Source organism: Paroedura picta, chromosome 1 (genome assembly GCF_049243985.1).
Source record: "Paroedura picta isolate Pp20150507F chromosome 1, Ppicta_v3.0, whole genome shotgun sequence".
In the NCBI taxonomy this organism is placed as follows: domain Eukaryota; kingdom Metazoa; phylum Chordata; class Lepidosauria; order Squamata; family Gekkonidae; genus Paroedura; species Paroedura picta.
The window spans coordinates 21,269,009-21,296,536 of record NC_135369.1 but is presented as its reverse complement, the minus strand read 5'-3'; the positions used below and the strand labels follow the sequence as shown (position 1 = coordinate 21,296,536).

At 48.2% G+C, this 27,528-nt stretch overlaps 1 protein-coding gene across 4 annotated transcripts; it reads right to left on the bottom strand.

Annotated features, from left to right (window-relative positions):
- Positions 1-653: 653 nt before the first annotated feature.
- DEDD (death effector domain containing) lies at positions 654-27,528 on the bottom strand. Of its 4 annotated transcripts, XM_077325996.1 has the most exons (7): positions 27,339-27,528; positions 25,355-25,475; positions 11,946-12,342; positions 10,377-10,484; positions 4,582-4,728; positions 2,844-3,169; positions 654-869 (listed from the first exon to the last, which is right to left on the bottom strand). In XM_077325996.1, the coding sequence occupies exons 3-7, from the start codon at positions 12,268-12,270 to the stop codon at positions 849-851; spliced, it is 927 nt and encodes a 308-aa protein (XP_077182111.1). In that variant the 5' UTR covers positions 12,271-12,342; positions 25,355-25,475; positions 27,339-27,528; the 3' UTR covers positions 654-848. The 4 variants fall into 4 exon arrangements, with proteins under 4 accessions (XP_077182111.1, XP_077182083.1, XP_077182101.1 ...); XM_077325968.1 differs by having other exon boundaries at positions 654-3,169; positions 27,339-27,526; XM_077325986.1 differs by having other exon boundaries at positions 654-3,169; positions 27,464-27,520.

The window sequence follows — 27,528 nt, the reverse complement described above, 5'->3', positions numbered from 1 at the left end:
TGGTCCTCCAGATGTCCATGGACTACAATTCCCATGAGCCTCATGGGGCTCGTGGGAATTGTAGTCCATGGACATCTGGAGGACCACAGGTTGACTACCTCTGCTCTAGAGGGCAGCAGCCACCACACTCCCTGTCACTCACCAATGACACACCAGAGGTAGCTGCTCTGCAGACACAGGGAAGCCCTCCCCAAAGTACTGGCCAAGCACCATGCAGACCACCAGTGATAAAAGGCAGTTTTTTCAGGGTGTGTGTGTGTTATTTTGAGAAAACAAAGCTACACTGGGATTATGACCAGTTATACTGGAAGCCATGGATTTCTTTTTTATACATTTGTGCCAGAACTGACAGGGGTAATTGTGCATGTGCACATGAGGGGAAGGGAGGCACTGTTGCACACTTGGCTGAAACGCCCTGGAGGATGTGATGAGAACCAGGCGCTCAGGCAAAGGCCAAGCTTTGACCCATGGCTGGAGGTGGCTGGCTCTCCGCTATTTCAAGCCTGCTGGGAGCATGTTGGGGCTCAGGGCTGGTTTAGACAGCCGAGCAGTTCCGCTGGGAGCCTCCCAAACCAAAGGTCACTTCAGCTGCTTCCAGATTAACGTGATCCCAAAGAAACCAACACAAGGACACACAGGCAACAAACAGGAAAGCCAATTCAGAAACAAAGATTTCTTTAAAATAAAAAAAAAACACATCCCATATGAAGATAGACTTGGATTCTCATCCTTGCTCCCTCCCCACACCCACAGCTTCATGTGATTTTCGTTGAAGGGCTGACTTCTCCCCTTCCCTGCAGCTGGAGCCCGAAGCAATGATCTCCTGGAATCGAGCAGGAAAAAGATTCTCACTGTACCAACATGAAGTGCTAAGGAGACACACAGAAGTATATTTTTAGACAGGGACGTGGGTTACCTCCACACACCAGTTCTGCCAAAATGTAAAAGTGCCCTTCAGCTCTCCCAGATCCCGAAACCGTTTGTGCAGATGGCCCAGGAGCTCTCGGGGGCTTTTGACTTCCTCGACACGCCTGTCCTGCCCAGAACACCGCCTGCCTTTACCTTTCCCTGCTCGTGCCTGAAACTGTCTGCTGAGGATATTGATCTAGGGGCTCCCCCCACTCCTCCCTGGGAAGCTCCAACCGTCTTCTTAAAAAAACACATCGTGAAATATAAGGAACCCGGGAGGCAGCGGCCAGAATGCTCAGCAGCACCGACGGGAGCGGAAGTCAGGAAACCGAGAGCCGTCTCTTCCCCTTTTTTCCTCCCATCCCAAGTGGACTTCCTACAAGACTTGCCCCCAAACCCCTTCACAGAGAGCCAATCCCAGGACCAAAAATAGGATGAGGAGTCCCAGCAGAGGAGGGGTGGAGAACAAAAGAGCAAGGAAGGGACAAGCTGGTGCAACGGTGGGGGTTTCCAGACTGGGGTTTGTTGCCCCCAGGGCCTTTGGGCTGATGTGACCATTCACAATCGGCAAAAGTTGCCTTCCTCCTCCTGCTCCCAGAAGCCCATCAGCCCTTTGGCGGCAGGAAGCAACTGAGATGGCCGGGGGGGGGGGGGGGAGGTTCCTAGGGAGGGGAGAGGAAGAAGATCCCGAGGAGCATTCCTTTCTCTGTCATCTTTGGAGGCAGATGCTCCCTCTAACCAAAAACGGTCGAGGGAAAGGCACACACAGTGGAATCAGAGAGGGGCCTGACAGCTCTCCTCGCTCAGGATGCCTAGTCAAGGGTAAGTGCTAGGTGCAGGGGGCAGAGGGGGGCTGGAGGGAGAACACCTCAGGCCCGTTTCACTTTAGTGTTGCTAGCTGGGTTTCAAGAGGGCTTCAGGAGCAAGACCCCAAATCAACATCCTCGTCTGAAATTAGGACAAACCCCCACTGCCGCCACCACCACCACGGAGAGCTGATTTCAAAGTAGATGGGAGCTGAGGTCAAGAGGTCTCTTCGCCATCTTGCACAACGGACCCTCGTGCGTTCCATAAAGAAGCCATTTCCTTCCGGAGAGGAAACGCCTCCCCCCCCCTCCCAAAAAAAATTCAATTGCATAACAGTTCATAAATTCAACCGACAGGACTCGCCGCCATCTCGAAGACGATGCTACATCATGGAGGTGGGTGGACACAGATTTGGTTTCAATTAAGAGCATCTTTCCGGTTCTCGTAGTCCAAGACACCAAAACTCCTTCCCTCCTCTGCACGCCCCCCACCCCAAACTCACAGCTTTGAAAGAAAACACTGGCATAAGATGTTCCCCTCACAAGAACAAGCTACATTTGGGTTCAATTCCCCCCCCCTTAAATATAAAGAGACAAGTTGAAGTCTCCTTTTCTGGGTCAGGCTATACCCATTTAAAACCTTTCTGGGCCATAGCTAAGTGCGGCAAGGGGGGAGTCTAATTTTGGGAGACTGTACCAACAAAACAAAACAAAAAATCAAAAATTAAGTAGTAGAAGTCGACAGCACAAGAGAGAACGTGATAAAGAAGGACAATAGACCTTGGGGAGCTTCCAGCCAGCAGCCAACAAGGCTCTTCTCCTGGGCTCTAGGGAATGACCCTTTCCAAAGACCTCGTAAAAAGCGGCTCAGGGCGACCTTCTCAGAATTTTTCCTGCCTCCCATTTTGGTTCCCAACCAGAGGGAGGGAGGAAATCAGCTGTATCGATTTCCATGTGGGCAGGCCTTGCAGTTGCTCAGGATTTGAATATCCTTCCCCCCCTTTCTTTAAGGAAATAAGATTCTCAATTCCATTCCAAAGAGGCGGCAGATGAGAAAAAAGGGGTGTGGGGTGGGGTTCAAGGAGCCGTCTGGAGCATCAAGTTCCTCAGGAGTTTCTGGCGGCCCACCTCGTAATCCTCTTCGTCCACGTTGACCAGGAGCTTGATGGCTTCGTGGCCCACCGCTTGCTTGAGCGAGTCCGTGATAAAGACGCCTTTCAGGGCCTCCAGCAGCGAGCCGTTGATGTAGTCGCGCCAGAAGGCGTCGAGGTAAGTGAGCTCTGAGAACTTTATGTCACAGATGATCGAGCCCAGGTCCCGGGACTTCAAGATCGTGTTGGCCTGGCTGAAGCGCTCAAACTGACGCTCGAGAGGGTCCTGCTTGTTGGAGAAGACGTTCCCCTCCAGGGCCGTCTCATGCTGGCAATACTCCGCTCGGACTCGGAGGCGGATGTCTGGAAAGAAGACACCAGATGGCAAGATGAGAACATCAGAAGACGTATGAGGAGCCATGTTGGATCAGGCCGATGGCCCATCCAGTCCAGTACTCTGTGTCACAAAGTGGCCCAAGTCCAGGTGTCCTTAGGAGGCCCACTTGCAGGGCCAGAACTCCAGAAGCCCTGCCACTATTGCATCAATACACAGCATCAGTGACCCAGACTTGAGAAGCCATACTGGATCAGGCCCAGTGGCCCATCCTGTCCAACGCTACTGCTCTGTCTCTTGCCCTCTGAGGTTCCCCAAAGTTCCACCTTATCCCCCATGCTTTTCAAAATCTTTTTAAAGCCACTGGGAGAGGTCATTTGGAGACTTGGGCTGAACTGCCACCCATATAACGATGATACCCAGCACTATTTCATGCCGACAACAGAACCCAGGAAGACTGTGGAAACTCTGAAGTGGTTTTGGAGTAGAAACCTAAGCCCCAGAGATGCCTTTTTGGAGGGGAGGTTTGATTTCGGTAATGGGTTAACCCCTGTCCTAGATGGGGCTGCATTCCCCATAAAGGAGCAAGTTCACAGCCTGGGGGTGCTTCTGGACACAGGCTTCCTAAGAGAAACAGGCAGCAGCAATAGCTAAGGTGCCTTTTGCCATCTTTGGCAGGAGAGCAAGCAGCGGCACATCCTGGGCAGAAAAAAATCTTGTTACTGTGATGCAACCCCTGGTAATATCTAGATTAGATTACTGCAATGGGTTCTGTGTGGACTGGCCCTTGAAGGCTGTGTGGAAACTACACATAGACCCACAGAGTTGGAAGGGACCTCCAGGGTCATCTAGTCCAACCCCTGCGGAATGCAGGAAACTCACTACTACCTGTCCACCCACAGTGAGCCCAATTCCATGCCCAGATGATCTCCCACCCCCCAAAAAACCCAACAACAGAAAAAGGTGGCAGTCAATTGGCTAGTTGCTGCCTCTCCAGCAGTACACAAGTGCAATAAAGCTGTCCCCATGGTAAATAGACAGTGGGTAGAAGGAGATACAGGTATAAAGTGAAGTCTTAGAATGGCAACACAGAGGAAGGAGGCTAGGGGCCTTGGTCCCCTCAAAAGGTAGTTTCTACAAAGACCAGGTGGTGGCAGTAGGTGAACTGCAAGGAGAGAAAAGCCTGGGGTGGAGAGGGCTGGAACTGGGCTGCAGGTCAGTGGGGCGGTTATAACACAGAAGGGCACAAGCAACTTCCATAATTTTAATGCCAACAGCCCAAAAGCCCTTTAACTGAGTATCCACTGCCTAGCCTCAGATGCTAAAAGCACCTGAGCAGGACCTCTGAAGATGACCACAGTTGTTGGGTAGGTCTGTACAGGCGTAGGTCATCCCTGAACCAGCAGCATCTGGAGAAGAAAGACCTTTGTTACCAACTGACCGCACGTCTGTTTGTCTTTAGGGTCTGGCGTCACCGACTTCCTCCTTTTCCGCTGGCTACCAAGGAGGGCTCTTCCCCGACCAGACCTCTTGGTACAAATCTGGGGACCTGAAGAGGAGCAGCAGACCAGCGGGTGGTGGGGAGGCACTGAAAGGCACAAGAAAGGAGGCCAATTAGCTACTACGCCGAAGGGTTGTCAGTCCGTATTGTAATGCCATCACCTTTAAGCTTGCCTTTCCCTCTAAGAAGTTCAGGGTGCCTTTCCTGGGACGAGTCCCATTTTAACTTCATCCTCTACCTCCAGGTCGTTCTCTCTCTTAATAGATGGGCCATAGTTGGGCAGAGATCCCACCATGCACAAAGAAGGTCCTAGGCTCACAGTACCTAGGACATCACAGGCAGGGTTAGCAAAGACTATGGAGAGCAGAGAGCACTGAACTATGGGAATCAATGGTATGACTAAGTGTACAGCCTCTTGTGGCGCAGAGTGGTAAGGCAGCAGACATGCAGTCTGAACTCTGACCATGGGGCTGGGAGTTCAATCCCAGCAGCCGGCACAAGGTTGACTCAGCCTTCCATCCTTCCGAGGTCGGTAAAATGAGTACCCAGCTTGCTGGGGGGTAAACAGTAATGACTGGGGAAGGGAATGGCAAAACCACCCCGTACTGAGTCCGCCATGAAAACACTGGAGGGCGTCACCCCAAGGGTCAGATAAGACCCAGAACGCTAAATATCTGGAGACACTAGACTGCGTGTACAAAAGGAATTTTTGCCAATTTCCCCTCCCCACCACAGTTCTCCAACTCTCCCTTTACAATGGTGCAGTGGTTAGGAGTGCCACGTTCTAAGTTTGATTCCCCGCTCCCCCACATACAGCCAGCTGGGTGACGTTGGGCTCCCCACAGCACTGATAAAGCTGTTCTGACCGAGCAGGAATATCAGGGCTCTCTCAGCCTCACCCGCCTCACAGGGTGTCTGTTGTGGGGAGAGGAAGGGAAGGTGATTGTAAGCCGCTTTGAGACTCCTTTGAGTAAAGCGGCATATAAGAACCAACTCTTCTTCTTCAGTAACATCTTTGCAAGAGCTTGGAAGCTAAGCAGGGTCGGCCACTAAGGAAGTTTAGGGTTGCTAGTCAGAAGCAAACCACCTCCGACCTTTTCTTGCTTTGAAAATCCTACAGGGTTGCCATAAGCCGGCTGTGACTTGACAGCACTCCCCATCACGGCCGTATCCTTCGTTAACCCCCCATTATACATATTACTTTTGGTCCATGCTCAGAACACTCACACAGTCTAGAACGGCTCCTGTAACCTTGTCTTTAGAGCTAACCTTGTTCCGATAATGTTATAAAAGGGTACAGTGCGGCTGACAGTTTCTGATCGAGTCAGTATGTGCCTGTCTCTGAAAGAATTGGATCAGGCTTTCTCTGGGATTTTTTGACAGCCGTGGAAGGGTTTCCTGAATATATTTTTAAAATTTGTAAAACATTTATCGGGTGATTTGAGCATATATAGTCATGTTGACCTCCCCCCCTTCCCAAAATGGCCAATGATGGGCCTGGAGGGAGTGGGAAGGGGGGGAGCCCCGGGTAGGCATGGACAGAGCTATGCTTCCCAACCATATTCTGCGTGATTTCACCACTTCTGGGGTTTCTTGAAGCCTGGAGAATGTTTCAAAGGTTTCTCAATGGGGAAAAAAAGTTGAGAAAGGCTGTATTAGATGCATTTAGGGAGCTAGAGAAGCACAGCAACTGAGCTACCAATCAGGCAGTGTCCCCGCCAAAACTTTCCTCCAATAAATCTCAACCTATCTATAGCTGGTATGGTTTCATGGCTAGAATACCAAGCTAGGATTTGGGGGACCCAGGTTTGAATCCCCACTGTGCCATGGGCCGGGTCACACACAGACCGTTTATGCACTGGGCACCTTACTGCCCCAGCTCTCATGCAGGAACACAAATAGGGGGTAGATGAGGTGCACTGGGCCAAATGCTCCCCCGTGTGGGTGCAGGAAGAGGTGGGGCCACCTGCCACGACTAAAACTCCAGCCTGCAACCCAGCATGAAACCTCCAGTGCATAAACGGTCACGACGACACTCGCCTACCTCATAAGAGTTATTGTCAAAATAGCGGAGGAGAGGAAAACAAGCTATTTTGTGTCCTTTTCAGGAGAAAGCCAGGGTATAAAACAAATAATAATAAACTTAATTTTTTTGTAGCCCATCCTTCCTAGGTAACAATAACTAAATCTATCCTGGACCTCAAAATTGAGTAAAAATGCTTCATCTTAGAACCCACATGTGGCAAATGGCCTGTTTTGAAGTTTCGCTGTCACCAATGTATCCCTGCTGAAGGACTCCTCAGAAGAGCCCCCTCCCCATAGATCAAACTGACTGGAGATTTGCAGAGGAGGAAAAGGCCCATTGTCTGCCCAACCATTAACCGCTCCTCCTGACCTATCCCACCCCCACCCCCATTTTGCAAGGAAGATGGGGTTGCACAATTAACAGATTAGATTTACACGCATTATCTTTGTACGCAACTTTCAAACCCCTCCCCCCCATGTCCACATCAACACTGAAAGTAAACTTTGGTACTGCACTGCATGGGAGATCAGCCCTCCAGGCGAGATCATGACCGGGCTAGATCATTGCCTGGTAGTAGGACTGCCAGCACCCACAGATAACCCCCATGATGCACAGAAAGGGGGTTATAGTTGATCTGGGGGTGGGAGGATAGGTTTTTGCCGCTGGGATATATAATTTTAATGGGGAGTTTAATATATTCTATTATTTTATGTGGGGTTTTATTACTATGCAACCCGCCGTGAGACAGCATTGCTGATAGCTGCAGGCAATAAATCTAATAATAATAATATTGGTCTCCACTCAAACTCTGAAACGCCAACAGGGTCCAGAATGGCACGTGGGAGCCAGACGTATTATTCTCATTCTGTAGATGCTCCACTGGCTTCCATCTGTTACTGGCTCTCCCGTACAAAGCCCTTTGTGGTCTTGGCTCCTCTCAGTTGTGGGATGGTCTCTTTCCCTGTGCTTCTCCACGAAAACTCTGCTCACATCAGCCAACCTGCACACGGGCAAATCACCCACAGCTTATCCCCTGCCAGTGCTTTTCTCTGTCGTGGCTCCCATCCTGTGCAGCGTTCTGTTCGAGGTGGTCAGGAAACCTTCCATTCTCCTGACCTTGCGCAAGCTATGCCTAAACTGAACCCTTCAAGAGGGCTTTTCTTTGCTGGTTCACAGGATTGCACTGCACAAAACGGTTCCCAAACTTACTGGATAAATGACAGGCTTGTGGTCTAAGGTGCTGTGCATCGCTTACGGGAAGTAGAATCCTGTTACATAATTTCTGTACCATTTAATGTGCCTTGTTAATATTTATGCTATGCTTTGGTCCTTTCTGGGGGTTCCAGACCTCTAAAATCCCAAAGCCTTGTTTACTGACCGTCTCCATTTTGTTGACTGCACTGATTCACTCTGCAGAATCCACCTTCAGACCCCAGGAGAAAGGCAAACTAATGCAAATAGAAATAAACTCTAGCCCCTCCCGCCAGCAGGTGCAGCAGAAGAGTTTACCCTAATCGGTGGGCGCATCAAGGGCTGCCTCAGGAGCCTAAGGCTTCCTACCAATGACTGGGGATTTTCCTACCACGGATGCTGATGATTCTACCAAGGCCCCCACCGCTCTCTGGAACTGGGAAACAGCCCAGGCTGTTCACACAGTTACCCCTATGTATGATCCCCATCCCAAGACAGGACTAGTTTGGTGTAGTGGTTAGGAGTGCCGACTTCTAATCTGGCATGCCAGGTTCGATTCTGTGCTCCCCCACATGCAACCAGCTGGGTGACCTTGGGCTCGCCACGGCACTGATAAAACTGCTCTGACCGGGCAGTGATATCAGCGCTCTCTCAGCCTCACCCACCCCACAGGGTGTCTGTTGTGGGGAGAGGAATGGGAAGGCGACTGTAAGCCGCTTTGAGCCTCCTTCGGGTAGGGAAAAGCGGCATATAAGAACTAACTCTTCTTCTTCTTCTTCTTCTAAGCGCTCTCCCTGGTTTTCTGGGGAATTGATGGCAATAAAATGGGAGCTATGACAGCTAGAGTGCTGCTGGTGGAAAAATCAGAGCGATACAGGCCATATTGGAGAAAACAAAGTATTTCTCCACCACCACAGCATCTGAACGTAATCGTGAAGCTGAGTTGTTCTGCACAGCCTGGCGGCTTCTGCATCACAATCACGGAGAATTGGATTCTAACCATGCAATGGCCTGCTGTGATCTATTTGCCACTTACTTTTCAAACAAGACCCCCCGCCCACCCACCCACCCCTGATCTGCTCTGGGTTACATACCAGTGTGGATGCATGGCCAGAAATGTAGCTTTGGCACGTATTTGTGTGAGTTATGTGGATAACCTTTCAGCTGATGGAGCTGGAGGATGTGGACAAGATCCTTGGAGAGGTGAGACCTACCACCTGTGCTCCCTACCACCTGTGCTCTTGACCTTTGCTCTTCCTGGCTGATAAAAGCTGCCGGTGGACATTTGAGTAATGGGCGTGGCAATTTAAAAAAATTTCTTTCATTTATATTTGAATTTATTGAACGCCCCTCCCAGCCAGGCTGGCTCGAGGCGGTTTACAATAAAACCCATAAGAAACAGAACTTGTACAAATAGCAGCATAATCCCATCAATTCACTCCTAAACCATCACTCCAGACCCAGTTCCCCAACCTCCCACCAGCCTCGGGAGAAGCTGTCTGACTAGACGGTTGGGCATCCAGAGGGGCACTAGAGGGACCCAGATCTTCTTAGGGCAGGTGTGTGCCATCTATGTCCATGGAGGAGAAACGAAACTGATGATGGCAAGTTTCTTATTCTAGTCACCCAAACTTTTTATTCCCGTCAACAAGTCAAAAGATGTTCCAACCCCCTGCACAATGCAGGAACTCACTACCTACCCACTGACAGGGATCCCAATTCCATGCCCATCTCTGCCCCTGCAAAAAGCATTAAAACACTTCTATACTGCGATTTTAAAATTGGGGGGGGGGGGTTTAATGAATTTTTGATAGTGTATCTGAGTCATAAGGTGCCTTCGACTCTGTAAGGAAGAAAGATTCTATATAAATGTCTTAAATAAGTGTGAGCACCTCTGGCTAGGATAAAGTCATAAAATTTTTCCAAAACTGCTAGCCTGCCTGTAGTAAGCAAGGGCTACGTCCAGATGCAGACGCAATGAAAGAAAAACAGATTCCTGACCTCTATTAAGGGCAAAGGTGACCAGACTGGATCCAAAGGGGCAGGAAAGGCTACAGCAAGACCACAGAATCATAGAGTTGGAAGGGGTCATACAGGCCACCTAGTCCAACCCCCTGCTCAACGCAGGATCAGCCCTAAGCATCCTAAAGCATCCAAGAAAAGTGTACATCCAACCTTTGCTTGAAGACTGCCAGTGAGGGGGAGCTCACCACCTCCTTAGGCAGCCTATTCCACTGCTGAACTACTCTGACTGTGAAAAATTTTTTCCGGATCTCTAGCCTATATTGTTGTACTTGTAGTTTAAACCCATTACTGCGTGTCCTTTCCTCTGCAGCCAACGGAAACAGCATCCTGCCCTCCTCCAAGTGACAACCTTTCAAATACTTAAAGAGGGCTATCATGTCCCCTCTCAACCTCCTTTTCTCCAGGCTGAACATTCCCACCTTAAAACGCAGGACACGGCCTCCTCAGGGAAGCCAAAGAGGCGAGAGCCAAGCTTTGGCCCATGAAATCTCACCTGATTTGTGTTGGTGAGCAGGAGCGTGTTCCGCACTCGGGTGCGCTCGTGGCGTCACATAGCGAATGGAAGTCTCTTCGAGGTACTTGTCTACGAGATCAGGACACACTGTGGGAAAAGAGAGCAGGTGAGATCGGGCAGGGTTACCTGTTCCCAACAAGAGGGAAATCGGCATTAGGTACAGACACTGGAAGAAGAGTAGGTTCTTATATGCCGCTTTTCACTAACCAAAAGAGTCTCAAAGCGGCTTCCAATCACCTTCCCTTTCCTCTCCCCACAACAGACACCCTGTGAGGTGGGTGAGGCTGAGAGAGCCCTGATATTACTGAAGAAGAGTTGGTTCTTATATGCTGCTTTTCTCTAACCAAAAGAGTCTCAAAGCGGCTTACATTCGCCTTCCCTTCTCCTCCCCACAACAGACACCCTGTGAGGGAGGGGAGGCTGAGAAAGCCATGACAGAACTGTTCTGTGAGAACAGATCTAACAGGGCTGTGATGAGCCCAAGGTCACCCAGCTGGGCTGCATGTGGAGGAGCGGGGGCTCAAACATAGCTCACCAGATTAGAAGCCAATGCTCTTAACCACTACACCATGCTGGCGCTGGAAGATCATGATATGGATCACCCTTGCCTGAGGTTGCTTCACACTTGGGGGCGGGAGGTTGGGGGAGAAGAAGAATATTGGGACGGTGCCCTTGGAAAAAGGGTGGTGTGGGGTTAAAGAATCTGCTTGCTTGCCACACAACCTCAAAGATCTCTTCATTTAAAGTTCCTGAAGGAAAAGAGCCAGTTTCTCCTAAATGAGGAAAATGAAGGGGAAACCCTTTTATTCACTTTGAGGACAACCTTGCACAGAAGTAGGGTTTTTTAAAGAATTCCCTACTGTAGAAAGGTACTTTGGTTCATGAGGCTAAGAAGAAACAACCTGGGGGAGGGATTTTAATGGGATGTCATTCACTAATCACGTTGGCTGATTCTTGTTCAGGGAATGAACAAGAAGCAGTCAGGCACCACTGTGCCTAGATCCCGCTCCCAGTGAATCTGGACCCCCCTCCCGTCACTCGCTGCTAACTGAGGAACCCCTCAGATGAAGTCAGGAAGAAGCTTGGCACCCCTCCACCTGAGCCAGACCCCACTGAGAATCCCCTCCCAACACAACACTTGGATTGAATTTTCATATTGTCTTTCTTATAATAATCCCCGGGGGCTGCTGTGGAGCCATATTTTGGCAGAAAAGTAGGCCAGATATGTTTTTACCCATTAGTAAGTACATGCTTACCCTCCATTATTATAAATATAAAAAATAATGTATGTCTATTATGCATGCGTAATGAAAAAGGAACCTCCAAGCTTGGCATAAACATACATCAGAGTGACCAGATCATGGAGGCAATCTCCAGTATGACTTGTAAGCATGTCAGGGAATCCAGGGTCCCCCCACTGCAAACATATGAGACAGGGATTGGTCCTTCCAGCAAAGGCACCCTCATTTGTGTCATTTTACCACAATCAACAGTGGCTCCAAGCAATCACCAGCAGAAACACGAAATCCAGAGCAAGTGGAGACGTACCAGCCCTCCTCCTCTTCAAAGTGACATAGGGCAACAAGTCGTGGCGGGTGATGATCCTCAGCAACTGCAGCACCTGGCGGAAGTTGGTCTCGTCGCAGCGGCCCTGCCTCTCCAGAGCCAGCAGAAAGTCCCGGCCGCTGCGGATCATCCCCCGCTCGTAGTCATCGATCACGTCCACAAAGAGGAAGGACAGGACCCGGACGTCCCGGTGGGTCAGGTGGGTGCCCACGATGTCGAACATGCGGTGCAAGCTGTAGAGGCCGTGCTCTCGGTCGCCCTCTTCCTCCGGCCAGGCTTGCTGCCGGTTCCGTTTCAAGGCGGCCATCTTGCGTGACTGCCAGGCCCAGTTTGGGCCACCCAGCTTCCTCGAGGGTTGGGGTGGGAATGGCTCCTAAAACTGGGACACAGGACACAAAAAGAAAAGAGGCCATCTATTCGCTGCTGAGAACTTGGAACCGATATTTACTTGGCCAATATAACATACCATCCTGGTTCTCTAGCAGAAAGCAAATTTCAATAACATTCAATGGCATTTTGCTAGTTTACAAGCCACACGAATCTTCCAATAAAAATCCACAGCAGAGGAAGACCCTTCCGTGTGGCAATAACCGAACAGCACAAATGAACAGAACGGAGATGGCAAAGGAAATCAATCCAAGGCACGCTAACCAATCTGCATAGCTACATGTTTTGCCCTCACAATCTGAATAGGCCTCTCCCTGGTCACCATCCACTTCATTCCAGGGGGCAGAGAGACTCATGGAAGACCTTGAAGGACAATCTCTGTGAACAGGATGATGCACACAGGAGCAATGCAGCCCTTCAGATACTCTGGGCCCAAACTGTTTATAAGTGTTATGTCATGGTTCACATACGGAGCATTCAAAGTGTTTTGCATTCATTAGAATTCTTGTAGTCCTTCCACCACTACTGAAAGGTAGACTGGTATTGTTAGTGCAGGCAAGGGGCTGAAAACAGCTGGCCTAAGACCACATAGTGCAGCAGGATTCAAACCAATGACTTCCTGATCCATAACCTGGGACTTTAGGGCTATTACTGGATAGCTTTATATTTTGCCTTTTTGCCATAGAAGAAGAAGCAGAAGAAGAGTTGATTCTTATATACCACTTTTCTCTAACTGAAGGAGTCTCAAAGTGGCTTACAATCCCCTTCCCTTCCCTTTCCTCTCCCCACAGACACCCTGTGAGGGAGGTAAGGCTGAGAGAGCCCTGATATTACTGCTCAGTCAGAACAGCTTTATCAGTGCTGTGGCGAGCTCAAGATCCCCCAGCTGGCTGCATGTGGGGAAGAAGCGTGGAATCGAACCCTGCTCGCCAGATTAAAAGTCCGCACTCCTAACCACTACACCAAGCTAGCATCAAAGGTGGCTTACAATTTCAACCTAACACATACAAATACCTGCCACTCAGGAGCAGGCAGAAAAGGGAAAAGAAAGCAAGCAAATTCAGGCACTGGCTTTTAAAGCAACGTGGCTCCTGGAAGAAGAACTGGTTCTTGCATCCTGCTCTTTACTAAGCAAAGGAGTCTCAAAGCAGCCTTCCCTTCCTCTCACCACAAGACACCCTGTGGGATAGGTGGGACTGAGAGAGTTCTAAGAGAACTGTGACTGGCCCAAGGTCCCCCAGCTGGCAACATGTGGAGGAGTAGGGAGTCAAACCCAGTTCTCCAGATTAAAGGCCACTGCTCTTAATCCCTACACCAAGCCACCAAAGGTTGGTACAAAGCAAGACAGAAGGAGACTTTTCTGCCACCATACTTAGATGGAAAGAACCTGGTAAAGAGCTTAGGAGCTTGCCTGCTCCTCCTGGAAAAGCTTGAACACATGAAGGAAGGACCACCAGGGCACATGAACAGGAAGCTGCCCTCTACTGAATCAGACCCCTGGCCATCAAAGTCAGTACTGTCGACCCAGATTGGCAGCGGCTCTCCCAGGTCGCAGGCAAAAAGGTCTTTCTCATCCCCTACTGCCTGTTCCTTTTTTCACTGGAGATGCCGGGGACTGAACCTGGGGCCTCCTGCAAGGAAAGCAAATGCTCCACCACTAAGCCACAGCCCCTGGCTGATCCCAGGAGCATTCTTACCCAAAGGCTCTCTTCTCTTGTAAACAGGTCTGATTCTGCTATACTAACCCAAATTTAAGTTTTTTCCCATTATTTAGCACGGCGCCCTATCTGTACAGCGTTGCCCTTGAATACAGCTCAAGAGCTTCAAGTGATGCAGAGCACAGTGGCCAGAACATAGTCAATCAGGTCTTGTTATTAACTGCATGGATTAATTCAAGGGACTGGTGTCCCACTCCAGAGACTTCTCAGGCATGGCTCATTTTCTACAGAATCTATGCCTAGAGGAGCTAAGAGAAACCCGCCCAGAACATGTATAGCTTTTCCTTTCCGGAAAGGACTTAACTGAAAATCTTCATAGAATCCTAGAGTTGGAAGGGGCCATACAGGCCATCTAGTCCAACCCCCTGCTCAACGCAGGATCAGCCCAAAGCATCCTAAAGCATCCGAGAAAAGTGTGTATCCAACCTTTGCTTGAAGACTGCCAGTGAGCGGGAGCTCACCACCTCCTTAGGCAGCCTATTCCACTGCTGAACTATTCTGACTGTGAAAATTTTTTCCCCCTGATATCTAGCCAATATCGTTGTAGTTTAAACCCATTACTGCGTGTCCTCTCCTCCGCAGCCAGCAGAAACAGCATCCTGCCCTCCTCCAAGTGACAACCTTGTTGGCAATCTTGTTTGATACTGTTTGGCTGATGCATTTTCTTATTGGAACAAGAAATATTTAAAAACAAGCTGACCTGGGTGGCCCGGGCTAGCTGGATCTTGTCAGACCTGCAAAGCTAAATAAGGTTGGCCCATGTTAGTGTTTTAATCAGAGACCACCACAGAATACAAGCATCACTATGCAGAAGAAGGCAACGGCAAATCGCCTCTGTTAGCTGCTTGCCTTGAAAGCCATGACTTGGACGTAACTTGATGGCACTTTAGGCAGGCACACATGGTCCTGTTTGCATGTTTTATTAACAGTCATCGTTTTAATGTGCAAGCTGCCTCGAACAGATATTTTTAAAAAATGATTTAAATAAAGCTACATGTTCATTCTTCAGTTTTTGGCCCTCTGTAAAAACCTCCCCCTTCCTTCTGTGCTTTCGTTGGCGCCGTGTGATAAAGGAATCTCATTTTCCTTTTCTGCATGTACTCTAGTTCCTGTATGTTGCCGTATCGAGGAACGACGCATAATGGATCAGAGACAGCCTTGGTGTCAGACAGCGAGTGACAGACCTCAGTGATCCGTTAGCTCACTGGAAATTTGTTGCATTGTTTATTGCGTGGGAATACCCTCCAACCATCTTGGGGAAGTGTCCACCGCAAGAATCCTGTTCTAACAGACCAAGCCTATCAAATGGGCCAGGCTAAGACATGGTGTCCCATCTGAGGTCCCCGTGTGTGCTGAGCAAGGATTGGAACACAGGTCATGCTAGGACCCATGACTGACTCTCCCATACCAGAATCTAAAGGACTGGCCTTTGAGAAGCAGGCTGAGGCATGACCTGCTAAGGCAGAGACAGAGAAGAAAGGAGAGGAGAGAATCATGGCATAACAGCTTTAAAAGCTAGTGTGCCGGACAATTATTTAGTTAGTTAAAAAGCTTTTTTCCTACCTTTGTGCTCTTACAACAGCCACTAGTAATTTTAAACATATGACAAAATCACATAAAACCATTAAAATCAACTAAAACATTCATCATTAAAGCAATTTTGTTGAGAGTAAAAAGAAAATAACCAGGATTAAGAGGTGCGTTTTTATATCCTGCTTTTCACTACCCAAAGGCACCCCAAAAAGACTCACAAGCACTTTTCCTTCCTCTCAACAGACACCCTTCAGGGTGAGGCTGAGAGAGTTCTGGAGAGAACTGTGACTGTCCCGAGGTCCCCCATCTGGCTGCGACTGGAGGAGTGGAGAATTAAACCCTGTTCTCCAGATTAAGAATCTGCTGTGCTTAACCACTACGCCATGCTGGCTCTCACATACAAAACGTACACAGCATAAAACACCATTTAAGAAGGAAGGATCCTTGCGGGAATGCCAAATGAAACAAAACAAAGTCTTCACCCACTTCTGGGAAGATGTCAACAGAAAGAGACAGATAAAACTTCCTAGGGAGAGACACAAGGCTCTGGGAGACCCAGGTGAAAATCTCCATTCCATGAGGGAGCTTGCCCAGTGAGCTTTGGGCCAATCACACACAGTCTTCCTCTGCCTTACAGGCTCCCTGGGAGAATAAACCAGGGAAGAACTGACAGTCAGAGCAGTTTCTCAGTGGAACAGGCTTCCTCGGGAGGTGGTGGGTTCTCCATCTTTGGAAATGTTTAAACAGAGGCTGGATAGCCATCTGACAGAGAGGCTGATTCTGAGAAGACTCAAGGGGGTGGCAGGTTACAGTAGATGAGCGATAGGGTTGTGAATGTCTTACATAGTGCAGTGCAGGGCACACTATAGTGGATAGTGCAGGGGGTTGGACTAGATGACCCAGGAGGTCCCTGCCAACTCTATGATTCTATGAACTATATACACCACTTGAGTGCTTTGGGACAAGGGTGGGATTAAAACATGCAAGGACAGATTCAAGCCACAAACACAAGCTGGTTCTACGCAGGTTAAAACTCCCCCAGCCAACCTTAGGAATTATAGGTGTGTTAATTCCGTTAAGAAATCTCTCTTGTCTGAACTACAATCCCCAGGATTCCTAGGAAGGAAGGAAAGGATGCTAAATCCATATACTGAAACATAGAAAAAGTCCTGGAAAAGATGAAGACAGCCCCTGGATGAAATCATGGTCCATGAAGTGCAACACCCTCTTTCCCACAGTAGTCCACCTCCCACATTCCAGGAAGCTCTCAAGGAGGACAGGGAAACAACAGCCTTTCCCACATTATTCCCCCCACTTTCAGGGGGTTGCTGCCTTCAGAATTCAAGAGGGTCTGTTTAGTCCTCATGGCGGCTGGCCACAATAGCTATCTCATCCTCCCTAAATCAATTAAGTCTCTTTTTAAAGCCGGCAGCCATTTCCTCATCCTGTGACAGGGCATTCCTTAAGTTAATTATGCACTGTGTGCAGAAATACTTTAATTTTTTTTCTGCCTTGAATTTACTGCTGGGATACAGAAAGTCAAGAAAGATAGAGGGACAGTTTTTTACTCAGACTCCAGGTTAAAAGCCTGAAAAGACTGCACTCTCTTGATCTGAAAGCATCTTTCTCAGACTTATTTTGGTATCTCAAAGGAACTAATAAGGATGGGTTGGCCATGGGCAGCCCACCAATGAAGGAGCCCTCTTCAGTGGAAAGACGGCCTTGTTTTGAATTAAGAGATTCTCAAAGCCTCACTTAGCCATGGGAGGTTCTCGCACGTGCCTGACCTAGACAGAGCTGCGTCACTGCCGGAGATATTTATAGCCGGCAGGAACTCCTGAGAGAGCGTCAACGGCAGCTCTGCTCCACTGAGTTTCAGGTCACACATGGTCCGGCGTTAATCCCTTACTGTAAAACGGCTGGGAGAGGCCCGTTAGGTATCTCACCCCTTCTTTGTAGAAGAGCCATCAGCCATGGCTAAGGAGAGAGGCAACTAAGTCACGGTTTCCCATAAAGGTGCATAATTGGGTTATGCAAACCTAAATAGAAGTAAGGGTTCGTCAGGCTCAAATCAGCACTACAGAATAAAAATCTAAACCAGGGGTAGTCAAAACTACGGCCCTCCAGATGTCCATGGACTACAATTCCCAGGAGCCCCTGCCAGCGAATGCTGGCAGGGGCTTTTAGGAATTGTAATCCATGGACATCGAGAGGGCCGCAGTTTGACTACCCCTGATCTAAACCATGTGACTCATTTACTAACACAGGCACAATCCATTGGGATGGTCTCCTTGTGCACATTTCATGGAAAAGGAAGTGATGCGAGAATGTACGTTCTTGAGCAGCTTCTATTCCTTCTAAGGGGGAATCAGGCCCAGTAACACACAGCTTGCTTCTCCTCTGTAGATCAGCACTTGGGAGGCAAGAATGAAATTTCCGGAGAACTCAGTGCCACAAAGTTCCTAGCCACCTTGACCAGACCCAGTGTGCGCACAGCCTCCTTCTGCACCTGCGCACTGTTCCTCTACAACTGTGAATGCGCAAAGACCCTGCCTCTCTCCCTGCACATGCAGCAGAGGGAAGATCGCTGGTGACAACTGTGAACAACAGCTGGTTGGTAAGCCAAATCACTAGCAAGAGACCCCAGACCCTGACAAAACCCTGAGTCTCTCAATTCTAGATTTATTCTTCAGCAACCACAGTCACCTATTGGTGTGAACCAGAATCCACCCACACGTGCGTGACAAGGTGATAGGGTAGGAAATCCACTTTGACTCCTACTTACCTCAGCTTCAAGGCAATGTAACTGCTTGGCAAAATAGTCCACCTACAGCAGGGATACCCAGCAGGGGCTTCTGGACCCCCAAGAATCTGGGGCATTCCCTTTCCTGTCTTAATGGACTCAACCATGAGCTAAGTAACCAGCCACTTTGCTCCCCCTCCCGAACATGAGCTCTCTCATTGTTTCTGTGCTGGGGAGGGGGTGGAGCCTGCACATCTATTCCTGCCTTAAGCCACATCCTATCTTTCTTCCCCCCTCGGCCTTCCTCGAACCTGCCTGTTAACACGGATGGTGACATCACTTCTGGTGACGTCACTTCCAGGGGTGTGACAAGGAGGCATGGCCAGCTGACATCACTTCTTGGGCTTCTCAAAGCCTGAAAAATTATTTCAAGTGTTCCTCCACGATCAAAAGGTTGAAAAAGGCTGACCTAGATCACGGGCACTAGCCCTGCAATTCCCGACTTTGCCTGCTGGGGGCAGCTTTGCTCCTGACCTCTTCTCTGAACTTTGCCCTACTTCACTTCCAGTCCCTCTTCCTGATTCCAGTCATGATCCCATATTATCCCCTTTAACTGCCACAAGCTATCTGCTTCCAACCCCACAAGAATACTGACCTAGTTCACCCCTTTTCCTTAGCTCAGTCATCACCAGTTGGGTAGTGTCACTGTTGGGGGGGGGGGGGAGACTCCTGACAACTCCTCTCACAAAACCTCCTATACCAATGTAACCTGTAAGCAAGAAACATAAAGTCATAGTACCATAAAGTTGGAAGGGGCTATAACAGGCCATCTAATCCAACATCCTACTCAATGCAGGTTCAGCCTAAAGCCTCAGGGGAGGGCAGTATATAAATACAAAAATAAAATAAATAAATTCACGATATGTGTTCAGCCGCTGCTTAAAGACCATCAGTGAGGGGGAGCTCACCACCTCCTTAGGCAACCAATTCCACTGCTGAACTACTCTGTGAAAAAAAAATTCTGATATCTAAGCCAGTACCATTCTACACATAGTTTAAAGCCATTATTGTGGATCCTCTCCTCTGCTGCCAACAGGCACCTCTCCCTGCCCTCCTCCAAATGACAACCTTTCAAATACTTAAAGAGGGCTATCATGTCCCCTCTCAGTCTCCTCTTCTCCAGGCTGAACATTCCCAAGTCCCTCAACCTATCTTCATAGGGCTTGGTCCCTTGGCCCCGGATTATCCTCGTCGCTCTCCTCTGTACCCTTTCAATTTTGCCCATGTCCTTTTGGAAGTGAAGCCTCCAGAGCTACACACAGGACACCAGGTGTGGTCTAATGAGGTATACAGTGGGACTCCTTGTTATTTTCATGTCATGCCTCTGTTGATACAGCCCAATGTGTGCATATTTGGGAACATAAAATATATGCACATTTGGGAATAGGAAATCTAAAACTCATGACTGAAGCTGCTACATGGAAGCCTATGCAACAAGAATACAAGGTCCACAAAACAAGTCAGTATCTTCTTAAACTAAAAACACACACACAATTTCCCACACTGCAGAGCTGCAAACTTAAAAGCCCCATCAATTCTACCCTTGGCTCTCTAAACATATCCATATGTTGCATCAGTAAGAAGTGACCCTTTGCCAATTTTTTAATTTAAAACACCCTAAGCCACCTTTCTTCCTTATGCAACTCAAGCCAACTTACTAGATAGACACAGTGCATAAAATAAAATACATTACCAGCATAAAAATCAACAAAATTATGATTCAGAACTACTAGTAAACATAATCAAATGCAGTCTTCAATAAAATAATCTTCAACTGCTTCCTAAGATCAAAAGTGAGGGGCCAGGTGCACATTCTTAGGAAGGTGATTCCATAATCATGGGGATGCTACTGACATGGCCATGTTTCATGTACCCACCAAAAATCTTCTTCAATTGGTGGGGCAATCAGGGGGCTTCTTCCTGAGATCTTGCCGAAATAACATGAGCCAGGGACAAATATGACATCCGAGTAGATCTATAGCCAATGAAACTTATATAACATTGGGATCACATGGTCCTGATCAGCAGTCTAGCAGCCTTCCATACCAGCTCCAAACACGCTTCAAGGACAGCCCCAAGCAGAGTGCACTACAGTAGTCTACGCTAGACCTAACTAGGGCATGGCTCACTATGGCTAGATCTGACTGAACCAAGAATGGGCACACCAATGTTTTCCAACTGTTGCTACTTTATTCAGAGTTCTGCCCAAAGAATTGCCATGTGCAGCAACTCAGGAATTATGTGACAAAACAGAAGAACATTTAGAGGAAAGACATCAGGTAAGAAACCGAAGAGCCAAGGCTAGGAAAGCAGACATTCCAAAAGTTCAAACAGTCAAGAACAAAGAGCAAACTAGCAAGGGGCAAGATGTAAACTGTAGATGGATGTAGGGGCTAAACATTAGAGGGGGAGATTCTTAATGAGAAAGAGACATGCAACATATGGGGGGGGGGGAGGAAACACTGTCCAGCATGGCTTCGCATGCACAGAGATGCACACTTATTTCCCAGAATCCCTGCAAAGCAACTTCTGGACAGGGCAGGCAACAAAGACAGGTCAAAGGTTACATGGGAATTCTGGAACAGGTTACAGCTCAGAGGTCGAGCACTTGGAAAAGGTCCCAGTCGCCAGTTAAAGAAATCTCAGAGGAAAAGCCACAGTCTAGCCCAGCCTTTGCCAACCTTTTGTCTGTGGAGGAACCTCTGAAATATTTTTCAGGCTTCGAGAATCCCAGGAAGGGGCCTGCCCCTTCAGAGAAGGTCAGATATGGTAAGATTTCAAACATTCATGTATGAGTGGAAAAATGAATTACAGTCCGTTTATAGGTATTATACAATGTTGACATTATAGATTTTATTTTTATTTCTCTCTCATAGAAAACAATTGAGAGAATTAGGGGAACTTTATATTTGAAGGAGGTGGACATTTCATTATTTAAAATATTGAGTATGTATCAAATGATAACATGGTGTAATATCATCATTTCATAAATAACACTGAAGAAAAAGACACTGAAAACAGGAAATAGAATCATCTTGTTGATCCAGAACCCGCTTTGGTGGCTATTGTTTGGTGCATACCCTATATTATTTGAAAGAATCAATATTTCCCTATAAGGGGATCTCAAATGGTGAACATTTAAAAGAACAACAAAATACAAATAAAAACAAGGAGAATCGGACGGAGTTTTTTCTTATTTTCTGGACTAGCAATCCGACCAGCCTTCTTTGCACCCTTCAGAGAAGAGGGCGTGGAAAGAAGATGCGGGAAGCAGTCAATCTATCACATTGTTTACCACTTCCATTGTGGAGAAAGAGACTAGGCCTGTAGAGCCACAGGGAAAGTGGGCTCCAGCGATGTCTGGCGATGTCAACGGCCATCCAAATTACTGGAAAAGGCTGTGCAATCCCTGTGGAGCTCTCACACAACCCCCAGGTTCCCCGGAACCCTGGTTGGGAATCCCTGGTCTCGCCAAAACTGGACCACACAAGCCAACGAAATATATTCATATCAAGCAGCTTCACCTAGGACAAGCCAACTCAATCAGTTGGGAGATTACCTTCTCTAGCAATGTTCATAGCTATTCAGGGCCCAAATCAAGTCACAAACACACACATGGAGCTGCCCGAGACTGAATCAGACCAACAGTCCTTCAAGGCCAATGCAGCCTACTCAGACTGGCAGAGGCTGTCCAGGGCCTTAGGCAGTGGTATTTCATATCAACTCCTACCCAATCATTTTAACTGGAGATGCCAAGGAATAAACCTGGGCACTTCTGCATGTCAAGCACATGTCCTGCCCATTGAGCGATGCTCCTCCCCAAGTCAAAGAAGAAAAGATGCCATTTTTACATCAATGCCAAGCAAAGTTTCTGGTACCCTGGAACACCTACCACGATGATCAACCATCGTCACCAGCAGACTGGACTACTGTAACTCGCTCTGCAAGGGTCTTCCCTTGACTTTGATCTGTAAATTACAGCCAGAAAAGAATTATGGCTACTCTTATCCTTACCAGTACCCTGTGCAGGGAGCATATTTGACTTGCCCTCCAGCAGCTGCATTGGTTGCCAGCTGAGTTCCAGGTCAAGTTCAAGGTGTTGGTTTTGATCTTCAAGACCCTGGCGTGGATCCTGGGTGTCTAAGGGACCACCTCTCCAATTATGTCCCCCAAAGAGCACTGCACTTTACCTAAGTGCGCTTGGCCTTGACCCGAGCCAGGGTTTTTGGCCCTGGCTTCAGCCTGGTGGAATGAGCTGCCATGCCCTTTTGAAATCCCCCATGTTCTTAAGGGCCTGTAAAATGGTGCTTTTCCACCAGGTGTATGGTTGACACCAAAACAAGCAAGCAGAATATCAAATCAGCCCACCCACCCCCCTTCAGATCTCAAAAACCTGAAGAACCCCACTAACTTATTTATGGGAGCACTACGCTTGTTAGTAGAATTACTGGTTACTGAATTATTTTAAACTTTTTAAAAAAAATGTGTATAAGCCTCTGTGGCAAGCCACCCCAAACCTACTGTGCAGGGAGGAGCAGCCTAAAGATCAAATACATACATAATAAGCTGGGCCAGACTGCAGAGGAAGGTTTCCCCCAGATGTGTTCAAGCCCAACATTTCAGGTTTTGGAAATTTCGCACAATGGGAATATAATTTCCAGGCTTGGAGAACAGAACCACACACTCTTACAGGCACATCATTTCAGTGGTGCTATGCAATTGCTCATCCACCTTTGCATGGGGCAGCTGGCCACTATTCACCTCAGAGCCTAGATGAGAAGTACACCACTCAGTTGTGATGCCAGCTAATCCACTGCGAACAGCTTCCCTCTTTCTGCTTCAGGCTCTGAATTCTAGACAGGAACACAGGGGGAGAGAGAGACCTCTTCTGCTTTATATCCTGCTTTACCCTCATCACAATGGCCACCACAGTGGCTTGCAATTTAAAAGAGGCACAGTAAAAATCATATTTAAAAGCCATTAGAATGGTGGTTTTTAAATGTGATCTTTATTGCACATCATGAGAACAATTAAAGCCAAAGATAAAACACATACAAAAAGAAAACATCAACAAAACATAAGGCAGGAATCAGGGATCACTGAGGGAATGCCAGATGCAACAAAGAAGGGTCTTCACCTTTGACATGCTGTGGCAACAGAAGAGGGCAGATTAATCTTCCTGGGGAGAGTCCCAGAGCTTTGGTGCCATGACAGAGAAGGCCCTCAAGCAGATTGATAAGGGAGAAGACAGTCCTTCAGGAATGCTGGTCCAAAGCCATAAAGGCCTCTGAAAGTTAAGACGAGTATCTGGAACAGGGCCTGGAAACCAAGTGGGAGCCAGGGTAGATGGGCCAAGGTGGGGGTGATATGGTCTCTAGGACTCACTCCAGTCAACATCCTGGCTGCTGTATTCCAAGCCAGCTGAAGTTTCCAAACACTTCTCAGGAGCAGTACTGCATAGAGCGCACTAGATTAGATTAGATGCTATCAGGGGATGCACCGCAGTGACCAGATCTTTTGAGGTCAGGAAAGGCCACACATCTGGCTAACCAGTCAAAGCTGGGAAAGGCACCTTTGGCCACCTGCTTATCCAGCAGTAAGCTTGGACCCAGAAGCACGCCCAGAACACAGAGCTGGTCCTTCAACGGAAACATGACCCCCATCCAGAACAGTGATGCTGCTCAAACCCCAGCTAAGACTTTCTGCCCACTAGTAGCACCGCTGTCAGGATTAAAGCTTCAGTTCATTAGTCCTTATCCATTCTGAAACTGCCTCCAGATCCTGATTCAGGGTTTCTACAGCCTCCCTGTAGAATCGTGAGAGCCATTTGAACAAAAACTGCAGAACCTGATCAATTAAATCCAATGGTGGTTCCATCCACCCCCTCTCCAACTCGCTCATGTGCAGGCTCTCTCCGATTGTGAGGGAAAGGTACACTTTAAAACAGCGGTAGCCAACCTGTGGTCCTCCAGATGTTCATGGACTACAATTCCCATGAGCCCCTGCCAGCATTTGCTGGCAGGGGCTCATGGGAATTGTAGTCCATGAACATCTGGAGGACCACAGGTTGACTACCCCTGCTTTAAAAGCTTGCTGATATGCATTCCAAGAGCTCACACCAGAGTTTAATTGACTCAAATCTCAATGCAGTTAAGTGGTCCAAGACACTCTCTGCTTCAGTCACTCATCTGCAGTAAGGGGAGAACAACGCTCACCTGTAAAGATTTTCAAGGTAATGCAGCTGACCCTGGGTCTGAGACCCTGTGATACACCAACTTTAAACCTGGCAACACACAAAGACCAACCCTGCAACCCAAGAGCCATTCTGCCACTGAGCTACAGCCTCTTACAATCCTTCTGGCGGAGTTCATCGGAGCCCTTGATGGGGACTCATCCCAACAATACAGTTTCGGCACCCAAGCTGTGAGACAAAAGCATTTGCCAAAAGGCCACCGTGACTCAGCAGCCTCAAGAGGCACAGCTCCCAAATCCATTTCATAAATCAGCTGCACACACGCCATATGGATTTGTGAAGTTCACGAAATAAGTCCCCCGAAACAAAGCAGGTTGTGGTGACAAGCTGTGCTCCACTCTCATGTACTCCTAACAATCCAGGCAAGCAGTGAAAAACAACCTCCAAGCTCCCTATTCCACTTACGAAGGTAGCCAAGAGCTGCATTCAAGAAGGGGATTCTTTCCAGCCACCGATTCTTTGAGAGCTCCAGGAGCTCAGTCGTGGTGCACTCTAAAAAGGCAGGCCAGCCACCAGGAAGGCAGCCAGCCACAGCCTCTCTCTCCTTATACTAATATAGCGATGGGAAGAGCAAGGGGGGGGGGAGGGTGAATCCTCACCAAGCATATTATGACAGAGGTCAGGAAGAAAGCAGCATGCAAAAAACATGGTAAAAGTCATTGTAAATAACCAACACAAAAGACAGGGTAAAACTAACCTTAAGTCCTCTTGTACTTCCGAGTGTCCCTGTTCGCCACGCTCAGATCCAGTCTTGCGCAGGCAGCAGCACCCGGAGGGCCAAACGTGAATGTACCAAATCTCTAGCCCACTTCGCTTTACTTTTTCGAATTTAAGGGGGAAAAGCAAAAAGAAAATATTTGCAAATGTGCTCAGAGACATTCTGAGCGAGTCTAAAGCAAGACTGTCAATGCATGATCGTAGAACATCCTGACCCCTCACACAACTAGCCATTTCTACTCCCTTTTGATTTAAAAAGAAATCACACAAAGGATGACTGTAAAAAGCCCCAAGCTATCCACAATGAACTCCAGGAAAGGTATTTCGGTTTTAAATCTCTTCTCTCTTTTTTCTTACCACCAGCTAGTGCATCTCTATTAACACCCAAATACAGGCAATCATCTCCCCTGAGCTTGCTTAATATTTCAGTGACTTTTGAGATGAAAATCTATAAAAGCCCAGCGGGGTAATCATAAAAACTTGAAGTGCATATTTTTTAAACTTCCCTTTCACTTGGGATTCTCCCCCTCCCTGCCCCACATATTTGCAATGAATAGGTTTTAGGGCTTTCTTTTTCTCCCAACAACTTTTTATAACACTTTTAATCCACAGGATTGGTGAACACAGACTCTCCCTCCCCAGAACGTCACAAAACCTATATTAAACTTTCAACAACCTGATTTATTCCAAAGCAAATCAGCCTTAGAATTTCTCTGTTGAGATCAGTTACTTTTGCACAACTTTAACACATTACAAATCCAAGCCTACAAAATATGTCTCCCTAGCATATATGGCTAAACTAAGAAGGGATTATCAGAAACAAAGGTCCTTAGTCTAGTCATATGGAGTTGGGGGACATCTGAACAGGCAGGCATTCTCTGGCAGGCATTCTCTCAATCAATATATGTACAAAAAAAATCCCAACAGTTCTATTCTTTATCATACATACCCTCCTATTTTCTTCATTTTCCCATTCAGTCACAAGGAAAACTTGGGCTGCAGTCCTATGTACACTTACCAGGGTGTAAGCCCCACTGAAAACAGTGGGACTCACTTCCAAGTAAACATGCATACAACTGTGACGTTATATTTGTTTATCTGAAACACCGAGAGGAACATGCAGATTTCAGATTGCGGCACTTTTAAAGCCTGCAATCATAAGCAACTGCACTCTAAACTGCCCATGCAATGCCACCTCTTCCTCCTCCTCCTCTTTTCCTGCAACTTTACTCTTCCTTTGCCCTACCTCCTGCTTAATAAGAAAAAAAAATCAAGACCAACAAGATTAATAATCACACGCGTAGGGGAAACCACACAAACACAGTGCAGGGTTTCCTAGGGCTTGGCCCAGATTCCACAATCCCTTCCCTGCCTGTTCACTTCTTGAAAGCCCTTCACCCTTAATGTGAACACCACCCCTATTCCAAACTATTCCAAACACCACCCCTATTTTTCAAACTGTCTGAGACCCTTCTGTTTGCCAGACCCACCCCAGCAGACAGGAAGGGCAAGGAATAACTTTCTAGGGGAGGTGAACTGTCTTTCCTTTCCCCCACTAATTTTATCTCCCCTTTCTATTAACCTCACTGCCTTGGGTGGTGGCCAAGTGGAGAAAGCAGGGACAGCAACTACCATGTAACGGGGGGAGGGCAGTTTTCCCCTCTCCTATTAATAATGAAAGAAGGGAGGATGGTTAACTTTTCAGGGGGGATTAGGCTGAAAGGTATTCTTCCCTCCCTTTCCCTACTAGTCCAGAATGCCTTGCTGTGCCCCCGCCACCTCCTTCAGGTAGGCGAGGGGAAGGTGGCCTGGCCAACCCGGGGGTGGGGGTGGGGCTGGGCCGGTCCTTCTCCCTCCTGCCCCCCTTTCCTTCCACGCACCCTCCGCCAGACAGACCTCAAGCCCCCCTCCCCACCTTCCCCCCTCCGCTCAGGGCCGGGCTTTGCCGTCTAGGCCTCTCTCACTCTCTCCTGAGGGCCATCAGGGCAGCCATATTGGATCCATCAGCTTCTCTTCCCCCGGTTCTGACCGAGCCTCGGCCGGGACTGGAGCGGGAGGAACATCCGGGCAACCGGCACCTCCCTCTTACCGAGGCAGGGCTGCCTGAATCCGGGCATCCGCCGACCCAGCGACCTACTTCCTTCACTTCCTCCC